General features: G+C 45.6%; 2 protein-coding genes and 1 long non-coding RNA gene across 5 annotated transcripts in view; 1 reads left to right on the top strand and 2 right to left on the bottom strand.

Moving 5' to 3' along the window:
• The first annotated feature begins 287 nt into the window (after positions 1-287).
• LOC115403578 (tubulin alpha chain-like) lies at positions 288-2,034 on the top strand. The gene is made up of 3 exons (XM_030112530.1): positions 288-507; positions 760-908; positions 1,022-2,034. Exons 1-3 carry the CDS (start codon positions 327-329, stop codon positions 1,997-1,999), a joined length of 1,308 nt encoding a protein of 435 aa, XP_029968390.1. The 5' UTR covers positions 288-326; the 3' UTR covers positions 2,000-2,034.
• Positions 2,035-3,383: 1,349 nt separating this feature from the next.
• LOC115403580 (uncharacterized) lies at positions 3,384-23,429 on the bottom strand. Its single transcript, XR_003933223.1, has 2 exons — positions 23,391-23,429; positions 3,384-5,283 (listed from the first exon to the last, which is right to left on the bottom strand). It is a non-coding gene; the product is annotated as an uncharacterized LOC115403580 (long non-coding RNA).
• The window catches only part of LOC115403558 (protein FAM126B), a 36,826-nt gene continuing 15,504 nt past the window's right edge, over positions 3,384-24,705 (bottom strand). Inside the window, exons 3-13 of one of the 3 annotated variants that reach the window (XM_030112504.1) lie at positions 21,622-21,702; positions 19,824-19,925; positions 18,650-18,829; positions 17,390-17,470; positions 15,964-16,079; positions 14,265-14,360; positions 13,397-13,513; positions 11,524-11,611; positions 11,121-11,277; positions 10,240-10,434; positions 3,384-7,084 (exon numbers count right to left, since the gene is read on the bottom strand). In XM_030112504.1, the coding sequence (XP_029968364.1) occupies positions 6,411-7,084; positions 10,240-10,434; positions 11,121-11,277; positions 11,524-11,611; positions 13,397-13,513; positions 14,265-14,360; positions 15,964-16,079; positions 17,390-17,470; positions 18,650-18,829; positions 19,824-19,925; positions 21,622-21,672 (1,857 nt within the window). In that variant the 5' untranslated portion in view covers positions 21,673-21,702 and the 3' untranslated portion in view covers positions 3,384-6,410. Of the gene's footprint in view, positions 7,085-10,239; positions 10,435-10,863; positions 10,885-11,120; positions 11,278-11,523; positions 11,612-13,396; positions 13,514-14,264; positions 14,361-15,963; positions 16,080-17,389; positions 17,471-18,649; positions 18,830-19,823; positions 19,926-21,621; positions 21,703-24,705 lie in introns of all 3 variants that reach the window. The other 2 variants (XM_030112505.1, XM_030112506.1) reach the window with 2 other exon arrangements.

The raw sequence follows: 24,705 nt of genomic DNA, 5'->3' as shown, positions 1-24,705 counted from the left end.
AGACAGATACTGGCATACAGGTACTTTCATATCGAGAAGACAAGTTAGTTTTTTCTCTCCTGAAAAATTTCGGTTTGATTACAGTTCATTGAAACAGCTTTGTGGATTTCAAATTTCCTTCATCTCCAACAGTTTTAAATGAAACGTTTCAATTGATAAGTTGACAAGTTGATTATCTAGTTAGCTATTTTCTTCAGGCCAAGCATTTCTTCTTCACTGTTTATGGTTTGTATGAAAGTAATCACCCTCTCGTTCAAGTAACTGTATTTTTTTTCAATCCCCAGCGTGAGTGTATTTCTGTGCACATCGGCCAAGCCGGAGCTCAGATGGGCAATGCATGCTGGGAGCTGTACTGCCTGGAACATGGGATCCAGCCAGACGGACAGATGCCCTCAGACAAGACTATTGGGGGAGGCGATGACTCCTTCAATACCTTCTTCAGTGAGACTGGAGCAGGAAAGCATGTTCCCAGGGCAATCTTTGTGGACCTGGAGCCCACTGTTATTGGTGAGTCATCTGTAATATTCGATGCTTTATTTTGGATGCTTCCTGATCAGTCTTAATTTGGGGATCTTGAGATATATATATTTTTTTCACCATGTCCACCTAAGCTTGTAAAAAAAATTCCAGTATTTTATAAAGCATATGGTCTTGTTTCTTCTTATTCACAGCACCATATGTATAGTGATGATATTTCACTTATTGCTTGTGTAAGTGTTTGTCATTCCTAAATTGTTTTCTGAATACTGCATTTTACAGATGAAGTGCGCACAGGAACGTACCGTCAGCTGTTCCACCCTGAGCAGCTGATCACAGGAAAAGAGGATGCTGCTAACAACTACGCCCGTGGACACTACACCATCGGCAAGGAGTTCATCGATCTGGTTCTGGACAGGACCCGTAAATTGGTGAGTTTGGTATCCTTGATTTGCTGAACAAGTGTGACAAATGACATCTCAACCACTTTGAATTGCACATTTAAGGCTGTGAACAAATTGTTAAACAATGTCTTGTTTTACAGGCTGACCAGTGCACTGGCCTTCAGGGCTTCCTGATCTTCCATTCCTTCGGTGGAGGAACTGGCTCTGGTTTCACCTCCCTACTGATGGAGAGACTGTCTGCTGATTATGGGAAGAAATCTAAGCTGGAGTTTGCTGTCTACCCAGCACCCCAGGTTTCCACAGCAGTGGTTGAGCCCTACAACTCCATCCTGACCACTCATACCACCTTGGAGCACTCTGACTGTGCCTTCATGGTGGACAACGAGGCCATCTACGATATCTGCCGCCGGAACCTGGACATCGAGAGACCAGCCTACACCAACCTGAACAGGCTGATTGGCCAGATCGTGTCCTCCATCACAGCCTCCCTCCGCTTTGATGGAGCTCTGAATGTCGACCTGACCGAGTTCCAAACCAACTTGGTGCCATATCCCCGTATCCACTTCCCTCTGACCACCTATGCTCCGGTCATCTCTGCTGAGAAAGCCTACCATGAGCAGCTGTCTGTTGCAGAGATCACCAGTGCCTGCTTCGAGCCAGCCAACCAGATGGTGAAGTGCGATCCACGTCATGGTAAATACATGGCCTGCTGTCTGCTGTACCGCGGCGATGTGGTGCCCAAAGACGTCAACGCCGCCATCGCCTCCATCAAGACCAGACGCACCATCCAGTTTGTGGACTGGTGCCCCACAGGCTTCAAGGTGGGCATCAACTACCAGCCTCCCACTGTGGTTCCTGGAGGAGACCTGGCCAAGGTGCAGAGGGCTGTGTGCATGCTGAGCAACACCACGGCCATCGCTGAGGCCTGGGCCCGACTGGACCACAAGTTTGACCTCATGTACGCCAAGAGAGCCTTTGTGCACTGGTATGTCGGAGAGGGAATGGAGGAGGGAGAGTTCTCCGAGGCCAGAGAGGATATGGCTGCCCTGGAGAAAGATTATGAAGAGGTTGGCACTGACAGCATTGGAGAGGAGGATGAAGAGGGAGAGGAGTACTGAAGGGTTAAACGTGACACGTTCCAAAGACGTAAACACAAGTTCCAAACAGCAATGTGATTGTCTGTGGTGGTGTTTTAAAAGAGTTAAGATTTAGTTCTGTGGTGGTGGTTTTTCAACATTTCAAAAGTGAAGGTTTTCTTTTGTGGTGGTTTACTTTAAGATTTAAGATTTTTATCTGTGTTGGCGTTTTTCCAAGATGTTTGTTCAAATACCTCAGTGTTGAATTCATTTCTGTTCCACAAACATCAATAAAGGTTCTGTTGAACATTTCAAACCATGTTGTCTGTTCTCTTAGTGTAGTTACTGCTTTATGCCAGCAGAGGACCAGACTGAGTGAAGAGAGAAGACTGGTGAAGAGTTCATTACTTGTGTATTAAAATATTGATCTGTAATGGATTCTGTGAAAATAGTTTTTTCAGTCGTCACTTATTATTTAATATAAAATATAATTAATTAAGAAAAACATCTGATCTTCAAAAACATTCTAATGCTTCTAGATTTTTCAGTACGATTAATAAAAGCTTGAACAATTACATTTTTTTGGAATGAAAATATGTGTATTTTTCACTAGTTTGGGTGATTTAGATGAACTGTGGTTATTAATGATGACATGAACACTGCGTTGTGAGAGAATTTCCACAAACACAATACAGACACGCACTCAAGAGTCCTTACGGCACAATATTTATTCAACAATATACAGATTAATTTCTCTCTACATCTCAGACTTATCTTCTTTTTTTTTCAATATTTAATCTTGCTCTCACCTTTGTACATCTTATTTACAGGATTTAAAATAACTCTCTCTCCATTTATACAACATCATTAGTACAGTGTTTTCACTTCATCCAGCAGCTTCCCTCGAAGCATCTCGATTTGATTCATGGTTGATAATCTGTTTCATACACCACACCGACGTCTTGGAGCCACAGAGCAGCAAACCGACAGAAAGGCTCAACATGCACCGAAAGTCCAGGTGTGGCTTTCTCTCAGCGAGGGCAGTGGGGGTGACAGTATGGACGCTCCTCTTGACTTCACCCACATGAGAAAAGTCCTTTTGCTCTGCTGCAGGGTGCATGAACAGAATCACTGACTGAGGAGGGGGGGACACGCCGCAGAGGGCTTACACCTTGAAAACAAACAAACAAATAAACAAAAGCTGAAAAGCTTGTGCCCCCCTCCCACCGTGACAAGGATCGATCAAAGCCCCACACCCAAAAAATAAAATCTTACAATAAAGAATCAGGGGGAAAAAATGTTGCATAGAATCAATTCTGACTTTAAAAACTTAAATATTTTGGTGCTGCCATTTTAAAAATGTGGCTTTTGTTTGATAAACTCCTGAGACCTTCCAGACCCACTGACCTTTTTTTTTTTTTTTTGGTTTTGAACAGAAAAAATAAATAGCTGTACCCTTAGACTTTAACAAAAATAGCATTGTGTTGGATACTGTACTACTTTAAAGAGACTAAAACCCTGCTTGAGTGTATACACATTTGCACATCTATATATGTCATTTCAATATCTATCTTGAGAGAGGTGGATGGATTAAAGTGCATTATACTGTATGGAAACAACGCCCACAGTTGTCACATGCAGGACGAGAGATGAACTTTCCTCACCAGGCGCCGTGACTGGGACCAAACCGAAGTAGGTCCCACCTCGAGATTAAAGTTTTTTTTCAGGACTGCTGGGTGAAATTTTCAGTTCCAGTCAGCGCCTGGCGTTCATTTCCCCTCCTGATCACATGCAAATAACACCACACACTGGGAGGTTTTGGGGAAGGGGTTAATCTGTTACTCCAGGTCAACATACAGTAGCCTCCATCGGGGGCACTCGTGTCGATGACATGAACACGTCACCGGTGTGAAGAAAAAGAAAAGAAAAAGAAAAAGAAAGGGAAGACGACTCGAGGAGAGTCACACAGCACGGGGGCGACGGCAGACAGACCGGGTGGGACGTGAGCTGTAGCTTCGTCCCTCCCCTCGTCTCCCTCTCCTCCAAAAGTCCAGTTCAGCAGGAGGAAGAGGAGGAGGAGGAGGAGGAGGAACGCGTGAGGCTGAAAAAGCTAAAAAAAAACCAAACTGGTTTTCTTGGCCTGAAAATGTTTTAAGGCTAAAGCATACACACACACACACACACACACACACACTGGACTCACTCTTAACCAGGAGCAGCAGCTGTGAGGGTTTCAGACAGCAGGAGCGTGAGTGTGTGGGACTTTCACTGCACACAGAACTTGTTTTTTTGTTTTTTTTTAAGTATACATTACTCATTCATCAAGCACGTGAGCAAGACATACAAAGTGCTACACAACAGCGGACATCTACGATACAAAGACGCATAATATACTGCTTTTTCCACGTGAACAGCAAAAGCTACTGTGAAAACACACACCTGTGATGGGTGAAAAAAAAAAGAAAACAAAGAAAAAGATGAAGCTGCATCTAAGGGCACATGGAGCCACATGTCTTCACATCCCTTTTTGTCCTTTCACTTTGAAATAAGACCAGCAAACTGAAGAAGAAGAAGAAGAAAAAAAAGTAGGCATTTCAAATTAAGACACCCAAGCCTTAAAAAGAACAAAACAGACTTCCTTAAGGAGAGGATGTGAATTGGCACATCTGGTAAAGACGAGGACGGGGCTTGGGTTTGGCTTGCTGGGACAGCAGTGCTTTGCAGGGCACTAAACATGCAGAGCAGCATGACGTGTCGAGATCAGTCAGCCTGGCCCGGGAGCACTACGGCAGGAGGGCGAGCACTGAGCGCAGACGCAGGCGTTTTCACAGCAGAGAGGAATCTGTCTCCATGCACATGAGGATTAAACAATTGCACTTCAAATGATTACTACATTGAAAAAAGAAAAAGAAGAAAAATTACTTTTTCCAGGGAATTCAAAATGAATTAAATAACTGGGAGGTGTTTGTTTGATATATGACAGGAGATCTGAAAAACCTGACGGCAGCTTTGTGACGTGTTCTTGTTCTGCTTGTGGAGTTTGTGCATGACGTGACTGAGCTGAAATGGGCTGGAGATCTTCAGTTACAATTCCTCAAACGGGCGCGCAGACCTGCTTTCCTCCTCCTCCTCCTTCATTTTCAAACCGAACACGCTCCGCACACTGCTGCATCTGATTGGGAGGCCTGTGTCTGAGTGGCAGGTTAACACACAATGAGGTAGAACAAAATGTTTCATGAGCATCCAACCGGAGAGGGTCACCATGGTGACGCTGACGTGCAGTGACGACCACCGGCCTCCAGAGGGCAGCGATTCACCAGCTCAGACTCCACACATGAGCCACAGCCTGCAGTAACACCACCCGGTGCTTTCAGATGGAAGGATCCACTGAATGGTTTGAACCAGACCAACAATCTAACATCAGATACAGTCGAACTCCTCTCCTCCGACATGAAGCTCCATATTTCACGACAACTCTCCAGACAGAGCTCAGTCCTGGAGCTGCACAGTGAGGGTTTCATTAGATTTGTCAAGGTAAAAAGCTCGGGGCGAGGACAAACCCGAAACACATTCCAGTTTTTTTTTTCTTTCCTTTTACAACAATCTTAAAAGTTTGATTTTAAAAATCAAATATTCTTAGTGCAGAAAAACATACAAGTGATTGCCTGAAACAAGAATCACAACTGATTGAGTGATAACCACGAAAATCTCTTGACTAACAAGTGAAGAGAAGAAGCAATGACAACAACTTTAAACTCTTTGGATTGTGGTCTACAACAAAATCTGTGAAGAATTTTCATTCATAAATCTATCTGCGAATTAATCAAAACCGCAAGAAAGAAAATCGGAGAGAAGGATTGCACGTGAGCCCGGTGGTGACGGGGAAGGAATGAAGTGACGGAACAATAATCCCCACTCTGCCTGACGGCGAGAGTTATTGCTGATTCGTCTCGACTGATTCAGTCAGGAACTGAAAAAAAATATGTGAAACATCAAACACGACCAACATCTGGCCTTACGGACTCCTGCAAACATCCCCCTGTGGTGTCTTCCTGTGGAGAGTGTATGTGTGTGTGTGTGTGTGTGTGTGTGTAATGGTGAGCTCGGGTCAGACGGGGCGATGCAGTGACATGCTGGACTCAGCTGTGACTTACAGCTTTCCGTGTGTTTTAAACTTCACCTACCAGACGGTCGCAGCTGTACGCTGAATGGATGTGACACACGAAAAATGTGTTCCTACTTCCTAAACACGCACACACAAACACACACACTCACACAATCAGACAGATAGGTAGACAGAAGTTGTCATAGCGGAGCTGTAAAGAGTTGCAGAGAAAAACTGCATTGTTTATATGTTTGGTGTGTAACGTGTGTGTGTTTGTGTGTGTAACATGTGTGTGGTGTGTGTGGTGTGTGTGTGGGTGTGTGTGTCTTCCTATCCCTGCACTGAACATTAGACCTGTGATATGATCTGCATGTTGAAGCTGGGCGAGCGGGACTGCTTGGTGAGCGGGGCGCCCGGCGACAGGAGGTCCCGGGCCTCCTCCGGCCGGACCAGGTGCTCCTCCTGCAGGCTGATGGTGGAGTGGCGGTGGGAGCCGCTCGCCGGGAGCCCGCCCTCCTTGTCGGAGCCTCCGGCCGCCTCGCCCCGCTCCACCCCGTTCCCGTTCAGGCTGAAGTTCATGCAGTCGAAGGACTTGCTGGAGGAGGTGCTGCCAGTCCGGACCAGCGCCGGCCCCACGGGGAAGCTCAGGTGCTTCTTTATCGGGCTGAGGTGGATGGCGTCGACGTCGATGCTGGCCGGAGGGGACTGCTGCCGCTGGTGGCGCCTCCTCGCCGCGGCCTGGCGCTCGGCGGACAGTTCGGCCTGCTTCTCCGCCTCCCTCTCCCGCTCCTTTTCCCGCTCTCTCTCCTTGTCCCGGGACAGCCGGGCTGCGATGGCTTTCTTGATGCTGCTGCTGCTGCTGTTGAGGCTGCCGCCCCGCGGCCCCACGCCGCCGCCGCCGCCGCCGCCACCGCCGGCCTTGGTGCCGCTGGGCTGGCTGCTGTTGGACGCCCCGGAGGAGAAACCTTCATCTGGGTCGTTGATGTTGAAGGAGTCCTCACCTCCGCTCATGCCATCAGCATCTGGAGTGAGTGTTGTCGAAAACACACACACACACACACACACACACACACACACACACACACACACACACACACACACACACACACACACACACAAAAGAAAGCATGGTAGAAAAACAAAACCGTGAGTTTGTTGAAAACTGCTGTCAAAGCATAACTACACTTTTTATCTTGATCTAGCAGTTTCTTAATTTCATTTCCCCGGTTTAGAAATTTTACTAAACAGATCCATGGCTGCTAATTCTTAATAACTTAACTTAAGAGCCTTGTGATCAAGAATAATGTTCATAATATTACCAGCAATTTAGAGGACTCATGAATTGTGACAGTCAATCAGGAGATCCACTCCAGCTGCCGTCCAGCAGTGCGACACTTAACAGACTACACTTGACGGCTAATTGTCTCGGTCATTATGCACCAAACAGAGCAACGGTTCAATACAGGACTCAATGACCTTGAGTGCCGATAGTCTGATGTAATTCAGATCGACTAAATCCTGCCCAGCTGTTTGTTTAGGAAAATCTGAGTTCAATAATCATTGGAAACCGAGCTTGTTTAGCAAAAGGCATTGACTCTAAAACGTGGGCGACTGGGTAATTTCTCCAATAGGAATCTTAACGTTCACGTCGATAAAAAAACGTCTCTAAACATTTCAAATCCATTTGATGCTTCACTCTGACAGCTGGAAGGGAAAAAGATAACAAAATCCATTAGAAAGAACATGTTATTGACATAAGTATGCAGGGTACAGCCTGTTAAGAGAAGAGACAGATCATCAGCTGTCTCTGTCCGACATGCATTGCTGGGACAAGCAGAACCGGACAATGGGGGGGGGGGGGGGGGGGGGGGCAGACAGCACCAGAAAAGAAATGGAGAAACTGAGAGGAAAAAGGTCTGGACTGACATGCACATAACATGAGGAGAAGACACATGCTCTCCTGGCTCCAGCACTGGTTTCTCCCCGCGGCGCCGGCCCGGAGGTCACATGGTCGGCCAGGCTGAGACGAGCCCGCCAACCTGCGGAGAGCGCCGAGGCGAGTCCGCACACCTCGCCAGATCAATAAGCTCTCCGGTTAGACCTGACAGCCCACAGGGCTGGATGGGCCCGTCTGCAGGCCGGCCCATCCCCGTCCCTGATGAGGAGTTAGCTTCACCACTGCAGCTGCAAACCAGGCTGCTCTGGAAACAGTTTACTTATGTGCCTGAGATTTCTTTTTACTATGAAAATCAGCCAGAAATATGCATGAGACTGACAGTACAAAGCAGTGAACAGCTGCTTGCATCCAGTTTTTAATCTGTTATGTCATTTTGTGCTAATTCAGCTGTGGAGCAAGGAGAAGTTTAAAAAGTCTTTACTGATGCATTCAAGGGCAATCTGACAAATACGCTCTTTCCTTTTTAATAACCAACTGTAAAATCTAGGTGCCTTAATGCAGTATGACATTATGAATATACGATAGATTAACTGTTTTTTTTTTAAGGAAACAAGTGGTTCGGATGCAAGGGAGGGAGTGATGGGAGAGATTTCCCTCCGCAGATGCATATTTTGCTTGGATTTGAGAAAAATTAAGGCTTTATTACAGTACATCATTGTTAAAAATAATCTCACTCGACCCATCAGCATGATCTGTGTCACTTCTGGGTTTCCTAACTGGAATCCTGACTGATGACTAACGGTAAAGACAATTTTCAGTGTTTCAGAAAGACTGCAACTACAAAATAACAATTTATCAACTAGTATCTTGTCGACAATTGCCTTTAATGCTGCTAAAGAGTCAGCCAAGAAGATGCAGATGATCTAGATTAACACAGTTTTATTAACACAGCTCTTTGAAAGCTCTACTTTCTAAAATTTGGCCTTTTTTAAACCATAAAATATGCTTCAAAATATGTAATTATTAAAGAACTTCTCTATTTGAGAGTATCTGAACCGTGGAATTAAATGAATTGATGAGTCGCTTTCTGATGGAAACAGAAAACTGCAACATAACAAAAGCTGGAGAAAAGCAAAGCGCGATCTGTAGTCGGCAGGTTTCAACATGAGTCACTTTCAATATGAATGTAATTCTGCCTCACAAAACAGGACACATACTTATATTATCTGTGAGAACTCATTATATGTGTCTCGTCTCTCTTTGCCACGTATGTTTTCTTATGATAAGAGTTTCGTTTGACCACAGCTGCCCCGAGTTTGATGAGTTCTCTGGAAGAGGATGGGATGGCACTCAGACAAACACTGACCATAAGCCAGGAAATGAGCTGATCTTCGCTCTGATGTTTCAATATGACCACATATAGAAACAGACACACACATTTAGTGAGACAAAATGGGCCGTACGGTCCTGGCTGCTGAACAGGTTTTCCTGTCTGAATCAACGGGGTGTCTCTTTGGCCTCATCGTTTCAAACCAATCGGGGTTTTTTTTTTTTGTGTTTTTTTTTTTTTTTGCAGAGGTTACTGAAGCTTGCCGTCGTGTGGGCATGCAGGGCTCATTCCCACTCACTGAGCTGAGGAAAACACGTGTAAAATGACAGAACACAAAATTAGCAGTGAGCTACGAGAAGAAAAAGGAAAAAAAAAAAAAAAAAAAAAAAAGCTGCCGAATGGCAGCAGCTGCAGGTCTGGGAGGACAGACACCAGAAACAAGCTGTCCGGCTGAATCTGGTGCATTCTTTAAGAACAGGAAAAGAAAAAAAAAATTTAAAACAAATACAATAAAATTATCGGGGAGACTTGAAAAAGGCCAAGCGGAAGGTGGAGCTGCAAGCCGGGCGAGTGCTTCACATGCTCAGTGAGTGACAAGGGCAGCGGTCTTTAGCTGAAGGCATGATGAGGAGAAACGGGAGCATGACATGACGACAGGCCCATGCAACATGGCTCCGAGCCGCACTTCCTTCAAACCCAGAATAGGCGACTCTTCCGCTCTTTAAACAAATGCTCCGGTCGTGACGGGGTTTTGCCGGCCGAGGGTCTTAGAGACTGGATGAGTTAGTATACTCTGGGGAAGTGAAGAGGCGGCCACGATGGGGGAGGGCAGAATTAACTGCCCCAAGCTGAAGGAGGGGTAGTAGCAGGAGGGTGGGGAGGATACAGACTGAAGGGGCGCCTCCTCCGAGAGAACCCCTCTGCTGTGAGCGTCCGCCCCCGTCCCCTACCCTCGAGTGTGATGGGGGGAATGATGCTGCTGCTGCTGCTGTGGTGGCTGTGATGCCGCCCTCCTCTGTCCTCTTTAGCCGCGGGGTCCCAGGGAGGGTGCTGCTGCTGGTGCTGGTGGTGGTGGTGGTGCTGGGCGAGGCTAGGAGGATTGACGGTGAGGCTCAACTCTGCATCGCTTGTGTAGTCAAAACAATCTGGGAGTCAACAACACAGACGAGGAGATGCGTTTCTTTTAGTAGCAGCAAGCTTCAATCAGTGCGGGCCTCGCCGCGGGCCGGACGTTCGCCGCTAAATTCGACTTGGGGGGTCGCAGGACGCTCTAAAACCGCACCGTCTGATCGTCCGTCTACGGAGTCAGAATCTACGGGCGCCATTTTGTCCTTCATTTCCAAACTGGTGAGATACGAAGCACGCAACTCACAGTGGGAACGCACTAACAGACAGGACGGGCAACACAAGAGCAGTGAGGAGCAGTGAGTGGCACGAAGCACGGTGACCACACGGACACACAGTCACTGAGACGAAACACCATTCAGATGATGCTGATGGTGTCACTGGGACACACAGAAACCAGGTTTCCTCGTCACTGCTGAGAACAAACACCAGGAAAGTTATTTTCTCACCCAATAGTTTCTTCTTGAGGGCTTATACAGATCGAAAAAAAAAAAAAAAGGGTAAAAAAAAAAACAAAAAAACAGTAAGGTTGAATCTTAAATCATAACTTTAAATGGTCCTTTTCCTTCTGATCTGACCTCCCCTGAGGTGCTGGATAAACGATGGGGCCGATTCAGAGAAGCGCTGCGTTCTACTCTGCCGTCACAGTTACTGAAATTCTCTCCCGCTGCAGATCCGTCCTCTCCTCGCAGCTCTCTGTTCTTACCCTCTCTCTTCCAGCGGTGGCGTCGGATGGAAGCGGTGGTGATGGCCGAGATGGATATACGGCTGATGGTGGGTGTCACCTCCACCTGGAGCACCTTGCGCCCCCGCGGCTCGTCGGGAGCGCTCTCTGGCAGCGAGTTCTTCATTGCATTTCCCAGCTGAAGATGACACACACACACACACACACACACACACACACACACACACACACAGATGCAGATGAATCAATTCACCCAGTGACTAAGACCGCAGATGCATTAGGAATTTAGAGCTGGCGGATGATCCAGGGGGAAAAAAAAGCAGCTCAAACGCCTCAATTTACATTACTGCTGTAGCTCAATTGAGGAAGTAAAAGGGGGAAGTGCACGGCGTGTGTTTGACTCCCACAATGCTGCGGGGCTCACCAGGAGAGGCTGGGAGTAAAGCTCCAGCTGGGCTCTGTACACGATGTCCTCCAGAGCTTCTCGGCCCATCTCCCACTCTCCATTGTATCTGCGCATCAAAACACAGAACACACGAGCGCACACACCGGCACGTTACAGCGTCACGTAGAGAGCTTATCTGAGTAAACAATGAGCGTCTCGCAAGACGCCTTGATGTCTGACTCACATCCCCCTGAACTATTATTAGTTATTTAGTGATGCCTGCAGCTATAGTGAGGGAGGGGAGATTAACTTTGCCTTGTATCAACTCGGAATTATTCTATTCTCTCTCACACTGTTAACCCTTTAACATGTCGCTTGGCAAAGCAAATCCTCTGTTGCTGTTTTAAGATTACAAAAAAGAACCTTATTTAGTTTTTTATGTAGAGATTACAGAGAGTTTTTCAGAGGAATATAAGACCTCGTTTTCATACTGAAGCAAGGGAACTGAAATAGATAAGCAGAAGTAACTGAATGAATACATAAATAAAACTACTATATATTTCAGAAATTGCAAATGCAGCACAGGCATGAAGCAGAAGTGGCTGGTCCAAGTCTTTGATCTCATCCTGCAGGGGATAAACGCCGGGGTCCTCTCTGGACTCCAGATCAAAAGATTGGGATGAATAGGCAGGTGAAAGCAGGAGGCGCTCTGATGTTGTGAGACCTGGAAAAATGCTCCAGAATACATTTCAAACCTGATAGGCGGAAAAAAAAAAACAAAAAAAAAACCCAAACTGACTTGTCCTCTTATATTTGATGTGATGTCCCTGCACCTCGTTCCTCCCTCGCAGCTCATGTGGAATTACAGTGCAGAAGCATTAGTGGACATATTAACCTAAATCCCAGCGTGTCCTCGGCGTGTGCCAAGGTCCTTCCCCTCCTGTGCGGACTCATGTTTATCTGCCCTTCACGTGCGCGTGCCAGGGACAAGGGCAAACGTGTGAATTTGGGTTGGAAATGAGCTGTGCGACTGTGAAATGGACTGGCATTCATTGCACACTCATACACACACGAGGTCTGCTCTTTTCTCTGAGGCATTGATTGCTCGGATCCCCCTGATTTCTTCCGTCTACCCTGCAGGGGGCGATGGAGCAGAATGCAAACTCGTTTCTGCCGCCAACCTCTTCAAGTTGCTGATTCTGGTCACTACTACTGCTGCGCCGGTGGATGTGTAGCTGAGGGGCCGGCCGTCGTCGAGGAGCTATAATCAGCTTTGCGATGCCTGTCCTCGCGGAGGATGAAATCACCTGCTCCCACAATACACTGCTGATGTAATCAGTCTGTGCGGCGGGAGCCTCTGGGCTCGGCGCTAGCATATGCTGTGAGAGTTTCTGCGGCGGATCACAGCGAAGCTAGAATCAGAACCGCTCTCATTAGCGATGTCCCACTGTGGCAAACAGTGGAAATAACAGGCACTGCGTTGTGCAGCTTACAAAAATAAATCTGTGGATTATAAAACGTGCGTGCAGGTTATCTTCCTAATTATCTCTTTTTTTTCTGGTCCCATTTATTTATGTATTCCTTGCACTTATTCCGCTGCACGTCCGCGATAAGAAATTACATGACTTAAAGCTACTTAAAGCAGCTATAATGAGCTAATAATCACCTGAACGCGCCGCTCCCATGGGCTTTGTGCAGCTTTAGAGGAAACTCACTCTCTTTAATTTGTCAAGCTCCCGTAACAGTCAGAGTAGAGATACAATTGTTTTACATCTCTGGAATTTCTGGCTCTGCTAAACAACTGAGAAGCTGCAGACGACTTTCTGGGATCCAAACAGAAAAACTTTCAGACATTGAAATCCAAAGCTGCAAAATCAAAAGTCCTCTTCATAAAAGGGTTAGAGGTACGTACATGGCGTGGTAAACTGCAGTCAGCATCTGCACCATGAACTCGGGGTCCAGCAGCACGCGGTTACACGGTTCCCTCCAAAGCTTCTGCTGTTGCCGGGGGAAACCGCAGACACACAACCTGAGGTGGGAGGTGGAGAAGGAGGACGAGATCTCAGAAATAATGCACTGATTAACCGACTGTTCTACTTTAACTTCTCCAAAAGACGACGGACCAGATGCCTGGAGGGGAACGAATAGGGAACATCTGTCACGACACTCAACGCAGAATCAAAAAAATCAACTGAAGAAGCGAGAATTCAACCTGTTTCTCACTGACAGAGGTCAGACAAGGTTAGACGACAGGGTGTGAAGCTGAACTCAAACAGAGAGCGCTGCCTTTCTTCACAGTCACTGTTTGCCATCTGTCCGGGCCGAGGCTGCTGCAGGCGCCGTCTGCCTGTATGCTCACACACGGCAAAATTCATATCCTGAAACGTCTGCATGCCGCGGTGAAACAATCACCAGCAAGCGGCCCCACCTCCCAGCCTCTTATTGTGAATTCCACTTTGATCCCTCGTCTTTGTCTTGTAAACAATGAGCCGCCTTAGAATTACAAGCAGGTACTCCACGGTCGAATTTCCATCATGCAAATCCCTCTGAAACAATTTTACTTAACAAATCTTCGAGTTGTGGAAGGAGCGAGCAGAGCAAAGATAGCTGGTGCAAATGCACAGGCACCTGGGTGTCTGAGTGTAATTGGCTTATTTTCTAAAATTAAATTTAACCTCATAAAAGGGGTTTCATCAATATTCAGACCTGCAAGCTGTTTTACAAAATTTTACAAGATTTGTTTTATTTTGTTTTTTTAAGAAAACACATGATGTACCCACCGTGAGCTCATCCTGCAGACCGACTGATAGGAAGAAAGGGGCATGTACACCACAGCAGAGTTGTAGCACAGCATGAGGAAACACAACACCTCGAACCTGAAAATCCAAAAAAAAGAAAGAGTCAGCATTGAGCACAAAAATACAGAGGTCCCTTCAGAATTTAATTAGCAAAGTAAAGAAGGAAGAGTTAGGGGGCGACTCTTTTTAGGCAACGTCAATTCATCCTCAGCTGGCTTCGTTTTACTTTAAAGGATTGTAACCGATATGACAACTTTACTGAAGCCAATTATGCAGAGTTGCTCGAGCACTTCATCAACTCTATGAGCTGTTAAATAGTCTGCGGAGCAAACCGCCAGTCTAAGCAACTTTGTTCGTCGTCAGCGAGCTCGCCGTTTGTAGACGCATGGCCTAAAAACACACTGCGGCAATCACAGATTCCATCAGGGATGCAAAATGCGCGAGGCTTAAACTTCAAAACAACTCGAACTGACAGCTGACTGCATACTTTCACAGCGTGTTGTCAGGTTTTGGCGACAGTAGTTTATTGAGGATACGCACTGGCAGTGACATGCGAGGGTGTCACTTGAATTACGCGCTTGGCGTGACGCTCGGCGCAACACAGTGCTGAGATGTGAGAAGTGTGTGAGAAGTGTGTGTGAGGGCTTACTCTGACCTTCAGTTCACTTTATCAAACTGAATTCTTTTTTAAAAGTTGAAAAGAGATCTGATTTTGATTGTGTAAATGTGGATCCGCAGCTGATTAAAAACTAAAGTGGAGTTGAAATGAGAGAGATCTGATCGGTTTTCAGCACAAATATGAATCTCATAACTTTGCGCTTGTCCTTTGCCGATGTTGATGGAAAACAACCAGGAAAAGGACCTTGAGTGTAAAGGCCGTAATTGACTGTGCACATGGGGTGGAGGTGGGGTGTGTGGGGGTAAATGGCCTGGCTGTATTTCATCAGTGGTAGCGAGCCGGCACCTCTCAGGAGCTCTGGGCTTTCCTCTCATAAACACTATCTCAGGCAAAGCCACACAAATGGATTTCCAGATAAGCTCGGAGGGCCGGCGCTGCTGAAATCCATTCAATATATTTATGATGCCCTATGTTCTCAGGAGCAGGGGATCGCACTGCAGCGGCCGACACACCAGATGACCAGCGTTATCTGTGCTGCCCTCACATTATCAGCTCTGATAGATCAGATTTGTGTGTCTCTGTGTGTGTGTGTGTGTGTGTATGTCACCGCAAACACACAAGCAAGGGTGCTGATTTCAATGCAGCAGAGGAGCGTTTTGTGGGAGGATGTCTGCCACGTTTCATTACTATGCCGAGATTATCATTCATTCACAGCAGCAGTAGAAAAAAAACCCCGTAGAGCCAAAAAAGCTTTCAGGGCTGCTGAGTACAGCCAGAGGACGAAGACCAGGTCTCATTTATTAGCCGAAGAGTCAGTGAGAAATCAAAGAAACCGTTTTCTCATAATAATTCAATAATGGAAATTGACAGCATCCCTAAGGTCAAAGGTCAATGATGTCATCTGTATGCAAAAAAAAAAAAAAAGGTAATTTACTGTTGCTCCGGCCAAAGAAGCAACGCATGCCGAACACAAGGTCGATAAATTGCTGCAATTTCGATATTTAAGTGAAAACATCTGTCGTAAATTGCTTCCTGCAATGTAAACAGTGTTTGAAGTTGTACCTGTTCTGGGCAGTAAAGGTCTCTCTTTGAGGATGGAGGCCGCTGTACACCACACGGATCAGGTCGTGTTGACAAAGCGCTCCCTCCGTCAGAGCCATGGACCCCAGGCTGGAAGGCTGGGCAGGTAAAACACAGTGAATTATTATTACGTTTGCTCCTCCTGCTGACATACAGTATAGTCCTTCCTTGGTGCTTTGTGTGATGCTGAGACGCGCAAGGAGGGGCAGATGGATTAATTTAAAAGAGAGGGAGTGAGAGAGAGACTAGAGTGTATGTTAATGCTTGGAGGCCTGGAGATAAAGCCACGTGACACGCAGAGCCACACTATAGCCGGAGAAGTTTGTGATACGCGCACACGCTCCCCTCCCCTCCGCCTGCCCCCATGCTTTCCTCACTCTCTCGGCATGAAGTGGAGAGCCTCTCAAGCTTGTAATTACGGCGATAAATCGCCCTCAGCATGCGCCACACACTGAAGGTTCATCAACACACATATACACGGAGAGGGAAAGATGCAGAGGTCCATCAAATCACTTTATGCTTCGGAGATTTAAAAGAAGATGAACAAGAAAGAAGAAGAAGAAAAAAAAAAGGCTCAAATCTGGCCCTTAGGGGATGGTCTGAGATCAGTGTGTCCTGTAAAATACCTTCATGATTAATTCCAGGTCATCAAAAGTCAAACTGTTTCAGCATTCAGGTCAGAAGTTGGGCCAGAGTGCACAAATGGAGCGTTACAGAGACTAAATATAGACTTAAAAGTGTGGAAAGAGTCTGCAAAAGCTTTAGAAAATGTCTAAAGTAGAATATAACAAAGATTTGGACACACTGCTTGGGCAGAGAACGACACACAAAGTATAACACACAAATTGCTTCGCCCTTGAGGTGAGGTTCATAGAAATAAATCTCAAATTGTGCTGGAAAAAACCGGGAGGTGTCATCATCCAAATGGCCATTTTCATCATTTTCACACTGGAACTGAGCCATTAAGCCCACTTTTGTTAGAGGTCTGAGGCTGGGATGCATCGACATTTAGCAAATTTTACTGCTGACATGTGTGAAGTCTCCGGAGAAGGGCTTTACTCTTCCCTTTCCCACGGCAAACGGTCCACACAACTTGCTGACAAATATCCTGCCTCCCCACGTATCAGCAGACGCTCTCTGGTCTCACGGCCGTTTCAATTTTCAACACAAAAAAAGTGTCTGTTTTTCTCTTGCCAGTGGTTGCAAAGGCATTCCAACCACATCATATCTATGTTACGACAACAGGACTTAGCCACGTTGATATTCAGTTACCAGTTTAAAGACAGAAAAAGGAGAACAAGCTCAAATGAATGTGGGTGAAGATAGTAAGAAAGCAGACATTGTGATACGAAAAGTCGTTGGGTGAAAAACTCAAGAGCCGCATTAAGGCTGGAACAGTGACTCCTACCTCGTGGTATATCGATGGTTTGGACAGAGAAGGGATTGTGAAGGAGAGGAGCTTGCTGTTGCCGTCTTTGTCAACAATCTCCTGCAAAAAAAACAAAGACAAACTGTGTCACACAGGAATGCAGTGGTGACATTTCCCAATAGCCTGCTACTGATACCTCACACACAGTTTATCATTTCAGTGAAGAAGTCCGATACGAGCCTCTGGCACTAACGGTTGATGGTCTGACCAGCCTTCTGCTTCACGATACTGACGGCGCCAGATTAAACACCATTGCCTGCAGACCCTACACTCCATTCTAATTTCACACTGTGGCACATAACACGAAGCTTAATGCATACCAGAGAATGACGCCATTTCTTCATTTCAAAAAAGTGCCGCCTGATTATCTCAGGCAGTAACAAACAAAACGATAAGGCCCGTTCACTGTGATAAACGGCTGGATCGCCTGTTTGTTTGTAAAACAGACGAATGGAAAGCAATTGTTTTTCTACAAACCAATTATGTGCAGCTGATGAGGGATCAAGTGGAGTGCAACAGTTACCCAAAAACATCCGGCGTCACACATGAGCACAATAAACACGGTCAACCGACTGAGAAATGTTATAATAATCACATTTTCTCTGGGTGTGGAACAATTCTGTTTCATCTCTGCAACTGTTTTCTCTACATGAGCAAACAGAAGTGTTGAAGTTGTTTTTCCTCTGCCTGCGTCCCTCCATCCAGAGATCCATATTAATCCAGGTTCTGGAATATGGGCCAAAAACAGCCTTTATCCCGTTTTTTAATCTTCTCCTTGAGCGTACTGTTAGTCCGGGCCTTATTCTGCCCTTCGCTGGATAACAGTACATCTCTGTATATCTGACGGGTCTGTTGAGAGCGCAGTTGTTTATCAGCCCTTGGTCGTCAACGGCAAGAAGGTCTGGGAGCGCATCCAGTCAGCACGTGCACACGCGTGTGCGACGGGTGGCACAGACACAGAGGAATAAATTATGCATGGGTAAACTCTTAGCTGCGCTGGCTGACATGGAGCTGATTCTATTGATATCTCCAGCTCTTAGCCCATTTTCCCAGGAGCGCTTCCTGGTGATGCAATCCGGCTCAGGTCTATCCATTAACCAGGGGGTAGTCCCTAAAGGTCGACTCTGAAGTCAACAGGCGGACAACCTCCCGACTGCTCTACGTTAAGTCTTGTAATTTACATCATGATACCGAAACTTTTAGAGAATGTTTCCCACACAGGGTCAGCCTGACACCCACCAGATTGTAGATGCCCAGGAGGAGGGCCTCAATGCAGCCATTGCTCTGCCGATCTCTGCTGGCTGTGATGCGGAGGTAGACCCACACCAGCTCGGGCAGGAACTGCAGGGTGAAGCGTCGCAGGCGGTCTTCGGAGCTCCGGTACAGCTCGAACAGCTGGTGGCACACTGGTTCGAGCAGCTGGATTGTAGACAGAGATGCAGGATCCTGTCAGACCTCTTGTGTTGAGGGGTCAGTGACACGGGCTTCCACACAGCTCTACTGTGTGTGTAGGTGTTCCTGCATTTGTGTGTGTGTGCAGTACTGTGGCAAACTGGGAAATGAGCAAGAGCTCATTAATGAACTTGGCAAAGCATCTGCCCACCATGTCATCGGCAACAATCACATACACAAACACACACTGATCCCTCTCTCACACTGGATCACACAAATACACACACGAGCACGCACACACACGCATACACACAACATCCACCCTGGATCAGATGTCTCATCATTAATAGGATTGTGCAGTTAGACTGACGGCACTAATGGAATTTAGATCCCAGGTTGCTTGACACCCAAATTCGACCGTGAAATAGAAGGGGCAAAGCAGGTGTGAGGAGTGGAGGCACCAACTGTATCAATAGAGCGAAATTAAAGTCCTGTTTCACTGAGTGCTGCAAGCCTCTGCTGGAGAAACGTGACATTAGGTTGTTTAAAGAAAAAAAAACATTGGTCCTGTACTGATGTCGGACACATCTGTGCAATAAAAAAATGCAGTTTTTGTAATGTGGTCTCACTGAACATGCACTTTTTCCAGTGTGTGTGTGTGTGTGTGTGTGTGTGTGTGTGTGTGTGTGTGTGTGTGTGTGTGTGTGTGCATGCTGTAGACTGCTGTCAGTTTTTTGCTTACAGCCAACTGAGACATCATGTGATTCGCAAGCAGGACATTATTTCCTTGAGACTGTGTGTGCATGCGTGTGTGTGTGTGTGTATCCCTGTGAGGACTTCAATCTGCCTGACCATTAATAATAAATAAAACTAACCAAAAGGAGGAAATGATCGGTGAAATGATCGTCATTTTTTTTCTGGGGTCAGAATGTAATTCAGAAAAGGTTAAATTTAGCCAAGTGGTTGTTTTGAGCCGGCAGGAGTGTGTGTGAGTGTGTGTGTGAGTGTGAGTGTGCGTCACCTCGTTGTTGGGGTCCTGGATGACTCTGTAGAGCGCCGGCACCAGGGACTTCTTCAGATGAAGGCTGCCAGCGTAGCTGGGGATGTGAGTTTCCGGTAAGGACTGCAGCAAGATCAAAACAAAGGGTTGCTGGAAGGTGGAACCCAATTTTTCACACAAGACTTCTGGGCCACTTAAAAAGTGACTCAGAAACACCAAACTAAACCCAACTGTCCGAAACATAAGCGAAACGCTTTAATTTAAATGCTACGAAAAATTGTACAATTGAAATTCAAAACCTAATTTGTAAGGAATGCTTCATAATTAATTAAAAACAAAACTCTGTAGCACTCAGCTCATTACTGCTGAAACTGTGATCAGACTTCTGCCCCTTCTGTAGTCAAGCTGCTCAATAACAGCTGCTTTCAAACATGCTCCGTTCACGCAGCTGCTGGATCAGCACGTTTTCACTGCTCATATTGCTTCAAGAATGAAGTTGTATTCAGCACTGCGATGGTATGACAACAAATTTGCGGTTCACATTCACAGTCTGTCAGGTCACCGGGGATGAGGGCGATCCCTGCAGACACGTCTTTTGAAATTCAGCCACAATCTCTTCATTTATTTAAAGTAGTGCGTTTCTCATTGTGATGAACAAAAAAAACACTGATGGCGCACGGAAAAAATGCGCCAAAATCAATGTGGGAGTTTGAGTGAAAGTACCGATGTTGAGATGAAATAACTGCTTTAAGAGAGAGAGAGAAAAAAAAAAAGACCACAGCAGAGTAATGATGTCTGACAGGCTGAGAACATCCTGCAGTGAAATTCTTCAAATGGTCAGGGAATGTGTGCGGTTTGCAGATGACAGAAGGCGTGGATAGCCTCACAGCATGGCAAGATGGTCATTTCGAGGACAGAACACAATGTGCCTGATCTGCACCGTGACTCATACCAATCCATCTTCCTCACATCACACTGCCTCCTCTACATATTTTGAAATTTTGTGCTTTTATTGCACATCCACACTAATTTCAAGCATGGTAGATACCCTGGCACAGTGGGAATACTATAAACAATGAGGTGACGGTTTATGGTGGGCTTAGCATATTCTTTTTTTCACGTCGCACACACCAGAACAACATCCAGACGTCTAACGATTCCAGTTCATTAAACTTTTTTTTACCCTTTTCAGGCGATTGGAGCTTCCCGGTCAAACACACAATCCTCATAAACAACCACTAATCAACAAAGTTCAAACTTGAAAAAGGTAAAAATGTTGAGGGAATTTGTCTGCGCCTCTTTCAGGTACTTTTAGCCGTTCATTCGAAGTAATCAGACTTCCACTGACGCTGCAGATGAATTCCTCTAATCTGAACAACGGTCTCTGGACGTAAAGCCTGTTAGCAGTTTGACTGAAGCGTGATGGACGGTTTGGAAACAATGAGAGTGAGACGTGTCTCAGATTAAATCGATGTGTGCCAGCTAATCAGATCGAAGAACACAACACGCTGGCGGTCCTGTGGATGTGTGAAACAAAGAGCTCACACCGATAAACGTGGAGCTGATTCTGACAGTACAGCTCACTCCACAGCTCTTAATTGCTTCAACCTGGCGACAATTTTTGCTTACCTACGCTAAATCTAACGACAATTCACAAAGGGACAGAAATGTTGGAGGCACGCACACACACTCGAACACTTGGTGCTCGTCTTTACCACAACTGCTACGCCCACTGCGTGTGGCTCCTCTGGAGAAATGCCTCAAGGGCTACATTTTATCACCGTGACTCATGAACGACGACAGAACGGAGGGAGCTCACCTTGAATTCTGAGAGCCATTCTTCCACAACACCGCGCTCCGAGCCCAGCATCTTCCTGAGAGACCCCCCCCCTCTCTGTGGCTGCGTGGTGGACAAAGAGAGACAGAAGACAGGGAGATGCCGTCAGTTCGTCAATAAAAACACATTTCTCAACGAGATGCACTGAAAAGCAGGTGAAAAAGAGGCGAGATTAGCTTGAAAAGCATGAGGGGAGTCAATGAAGAGACTAGTGCTTTTTTCATGATTGTGTTGTTGTTTTTAAAGTTATACAGAAATAAAGTTGAGCGGAGCAGGAATGCAGATATGTTCCTCAGGTAACTTGATATGACTTCACCACAGCGGCGAATGAGCAGAGGAACACGTCACTCTCGTAAAAAGGGCACACTTCAATAAAACGCTGGCAATTACATTCCAAGAGATAATTTTACATCTTGTTCAATTACAAACGGAAGATAAAAACCATCAAGAGGACTTCTGGAACACAGCAATTTAAAAACTTGGGACGATCAGTGATTGTAATTGTACTTCAGTAGCAGCGTTGTAAAATTACATTGACTGTATCTGATTGCAATTACTATCAAATATTATTACTATTAATAACCGGTGATGATTTGATCAGAGTCCATGCAAACTGAACATCGGAGTGTTTTTACCACTGTCTGCACATGTCTGTTATGTAACAGGTTACGAGGGTTAAGGCGTTGATAAACAACAACTACAACGGTGCCACATCCATACACTGATACTGATCAGACTCCGAACAAGGAAAAGGTTTCGTTACGTTTTGATTTCAAATGAAACAGAAGCTTTATTTGTGGAGCTAACTTGTGGGGCCTCCAGGTGAAGTTAGATGTGTCACAGACAATGTGATCGTTAAGAATTTTGTCTGCAGACAAATCTACAAATCCACAAATCTCTCTTCCCTTTATAACAAAAGAGAAGTTCTCCAAGCGTTATTCTGATGTAAGGCTGGTTATCGCTGGCCCACGTCTCTCCATCCAGCAGCTAAAATTAACTCCAGCAAACTGCCCAAAAATAACAAGACGTCTCTCCTACAGACCTCATCCCATGGAAAATGTATCCTCATTATTTATCCCATATAAAGGTCTGCAGTGAGCGGGGCGAGCGGGCAAGATGTTGAACAGTCACACGCTCCATCGGCGGTTCGAACGCAGACACGCTGCAAAGGACGCCACTGTGCCAAGCTGCTAAAATGACAGAAATAAACTCCGCTTATGTAATGGCAGACATAGTTTACAGTCGGAGATATCCTGATTCAGCAAATGCTGCCACTGTCTCGTGATTAGTTTACCAGTATTAACCTTGACGAGAGGTGTGGCTGCATAACAACCAGGCGGGAACAGCATCGAGTGAAATCTGTAATCCTCTTTTAGGGCTGTATGGTATTTATGTAATACACACACTTTGAAAAAAAAAAACTCAAATGGATAGACTATTATAAAATAACAATATTGTGAGCAGTTACCACAAACACAATTCATTAATAATCAAAAAAAGACGCAAACACACTCCACAAATCTCTGACAACAGAGTTATTAGAACATCTTGTGAGGAATAAATCCTTTAACCTCAGTCGGCACTGCAACCTTTGCACTCAGAAAAAAAGGAAACAACAACCTGCGAGGCTCATAAGACTGTTGTGGGTTTGACTTGATGGGATTACGGATTAACTCAGTATATTCACATTTCCAAGTGGGAAGATCCCACTTAACATTTCCAGATAATTCTCGGATGCTAAGAGGGATCACCACACACACACACACACACACACACACACACACACACACACACACACGCACGCACACACACACACCACTTAAGGCTGATCATCACACAGATGCTCTTCTCCAGCTAACACACTCATTCATTTACATGCATGCTTAAACACATTTCTCTGCCTGTTTAAATGACAGAGTGGCTGTGACGCATCAGCAGCACTGTTTAAGCCGATCACCGGGTGTGTGTGTGTGTGTGTGTGTGTGTGTGTGTGTGTGTGTGTGTGTGTGTGTGTGTGTGTGTGTGTGCAAACCTATTTCGAAGTGTATGCATACAAAAAAAAGGTTGTTTAGTGTTTTTTGCCACTCAGTCAGGAAGATGCTCTATAACTAAAGATCGATTGATTCAGTAAAAGTTAAATATAACAAGATTTTTTACAGGAACACACTGTTTTTTTGTAACCCTGTATGAGTGAAAACCCACAACCTGTCAGAATCCTTCCTTCCTTTGCCACGGTGTCCCTGTCGCCTGTTAATCTTCCAACATGTTTACAAGTTAACCGCAGTGAAAAACCTGTGACCTGAGCAAGAATGCAGGCAGTTATCTGGGCAGTCAGGCGGCTAAGATGCACAATACTTTTCAGGTCCAGGACTGAAAAGCTGAGTGTTGGCGAAACTGGGAATATGCAAAACACCTAATTTCACAGATTTAGTGAGGCCTGAAACACTGTGAAGCACTGTGAAGCACAAGCACAGGTGGAGTGGTAACTTAAACAGGAAGCCAAGAGTGTTGAGTCACTCCTGCTACACGCAAATCAGTAACCTCGACTTCTGTTGTTATCAAGATAGTTTATACAAATAGCAGAAACTGTGATAACTTTATCTCCTGTGTTGCTTTCTTGGTCTGTCTCACATAGAACGGATACAACACTTCTATTATCTACAGATGAGCAGTCATGAACAAAACATCGGAATGTTTCCCAACGCCTGTATTTATTAAAGAGAAGATCAAAATAATTTTTCTATCATATTAGCGACTCTATCACTTGCTGTGGTGAACATTTGGAAACTACTATTCACGGTCTGTTGTCCTCGTTTATAAATGACATGTGAGCTTGTTCCCGTGTACAAGCAACAACCCTGCAGCTGGTGTTTTCCCTTTTGATGTTGGAGCTGTTGTGAGGATTTAAAAAAGAAATGCTGCTGCAGTTTCTGCTGAACTTTTTCACTTTTTTTGTGTTCTGTTTTGTTTTCTTACTCCTCCATTTAGGAGTCACTCTGAAAAAGCCCAACTCTTACAATGGTGTTGATAAAACAACAAGCTCAGAGGAACAAAAATATGTGTTTT

This window comes from Salarias fasciatus, chromosome 16 (genome assembly GCF_902148845.1).
Source record: "Salarias fasciatus chromosome 16, fSalaFa1.1, whole genome shotgun sequence".
In the NCBI taxonomy this organism is placed as follows: Eukaryota; Metazoa; Chordata; class Actinopteri; order Blenniiformes; family Blenniidae; genus Salarias; species Salarias fasciatus.
This window is presented reverse-complemented; position numbering and strand designations above follow the sequence as displayed.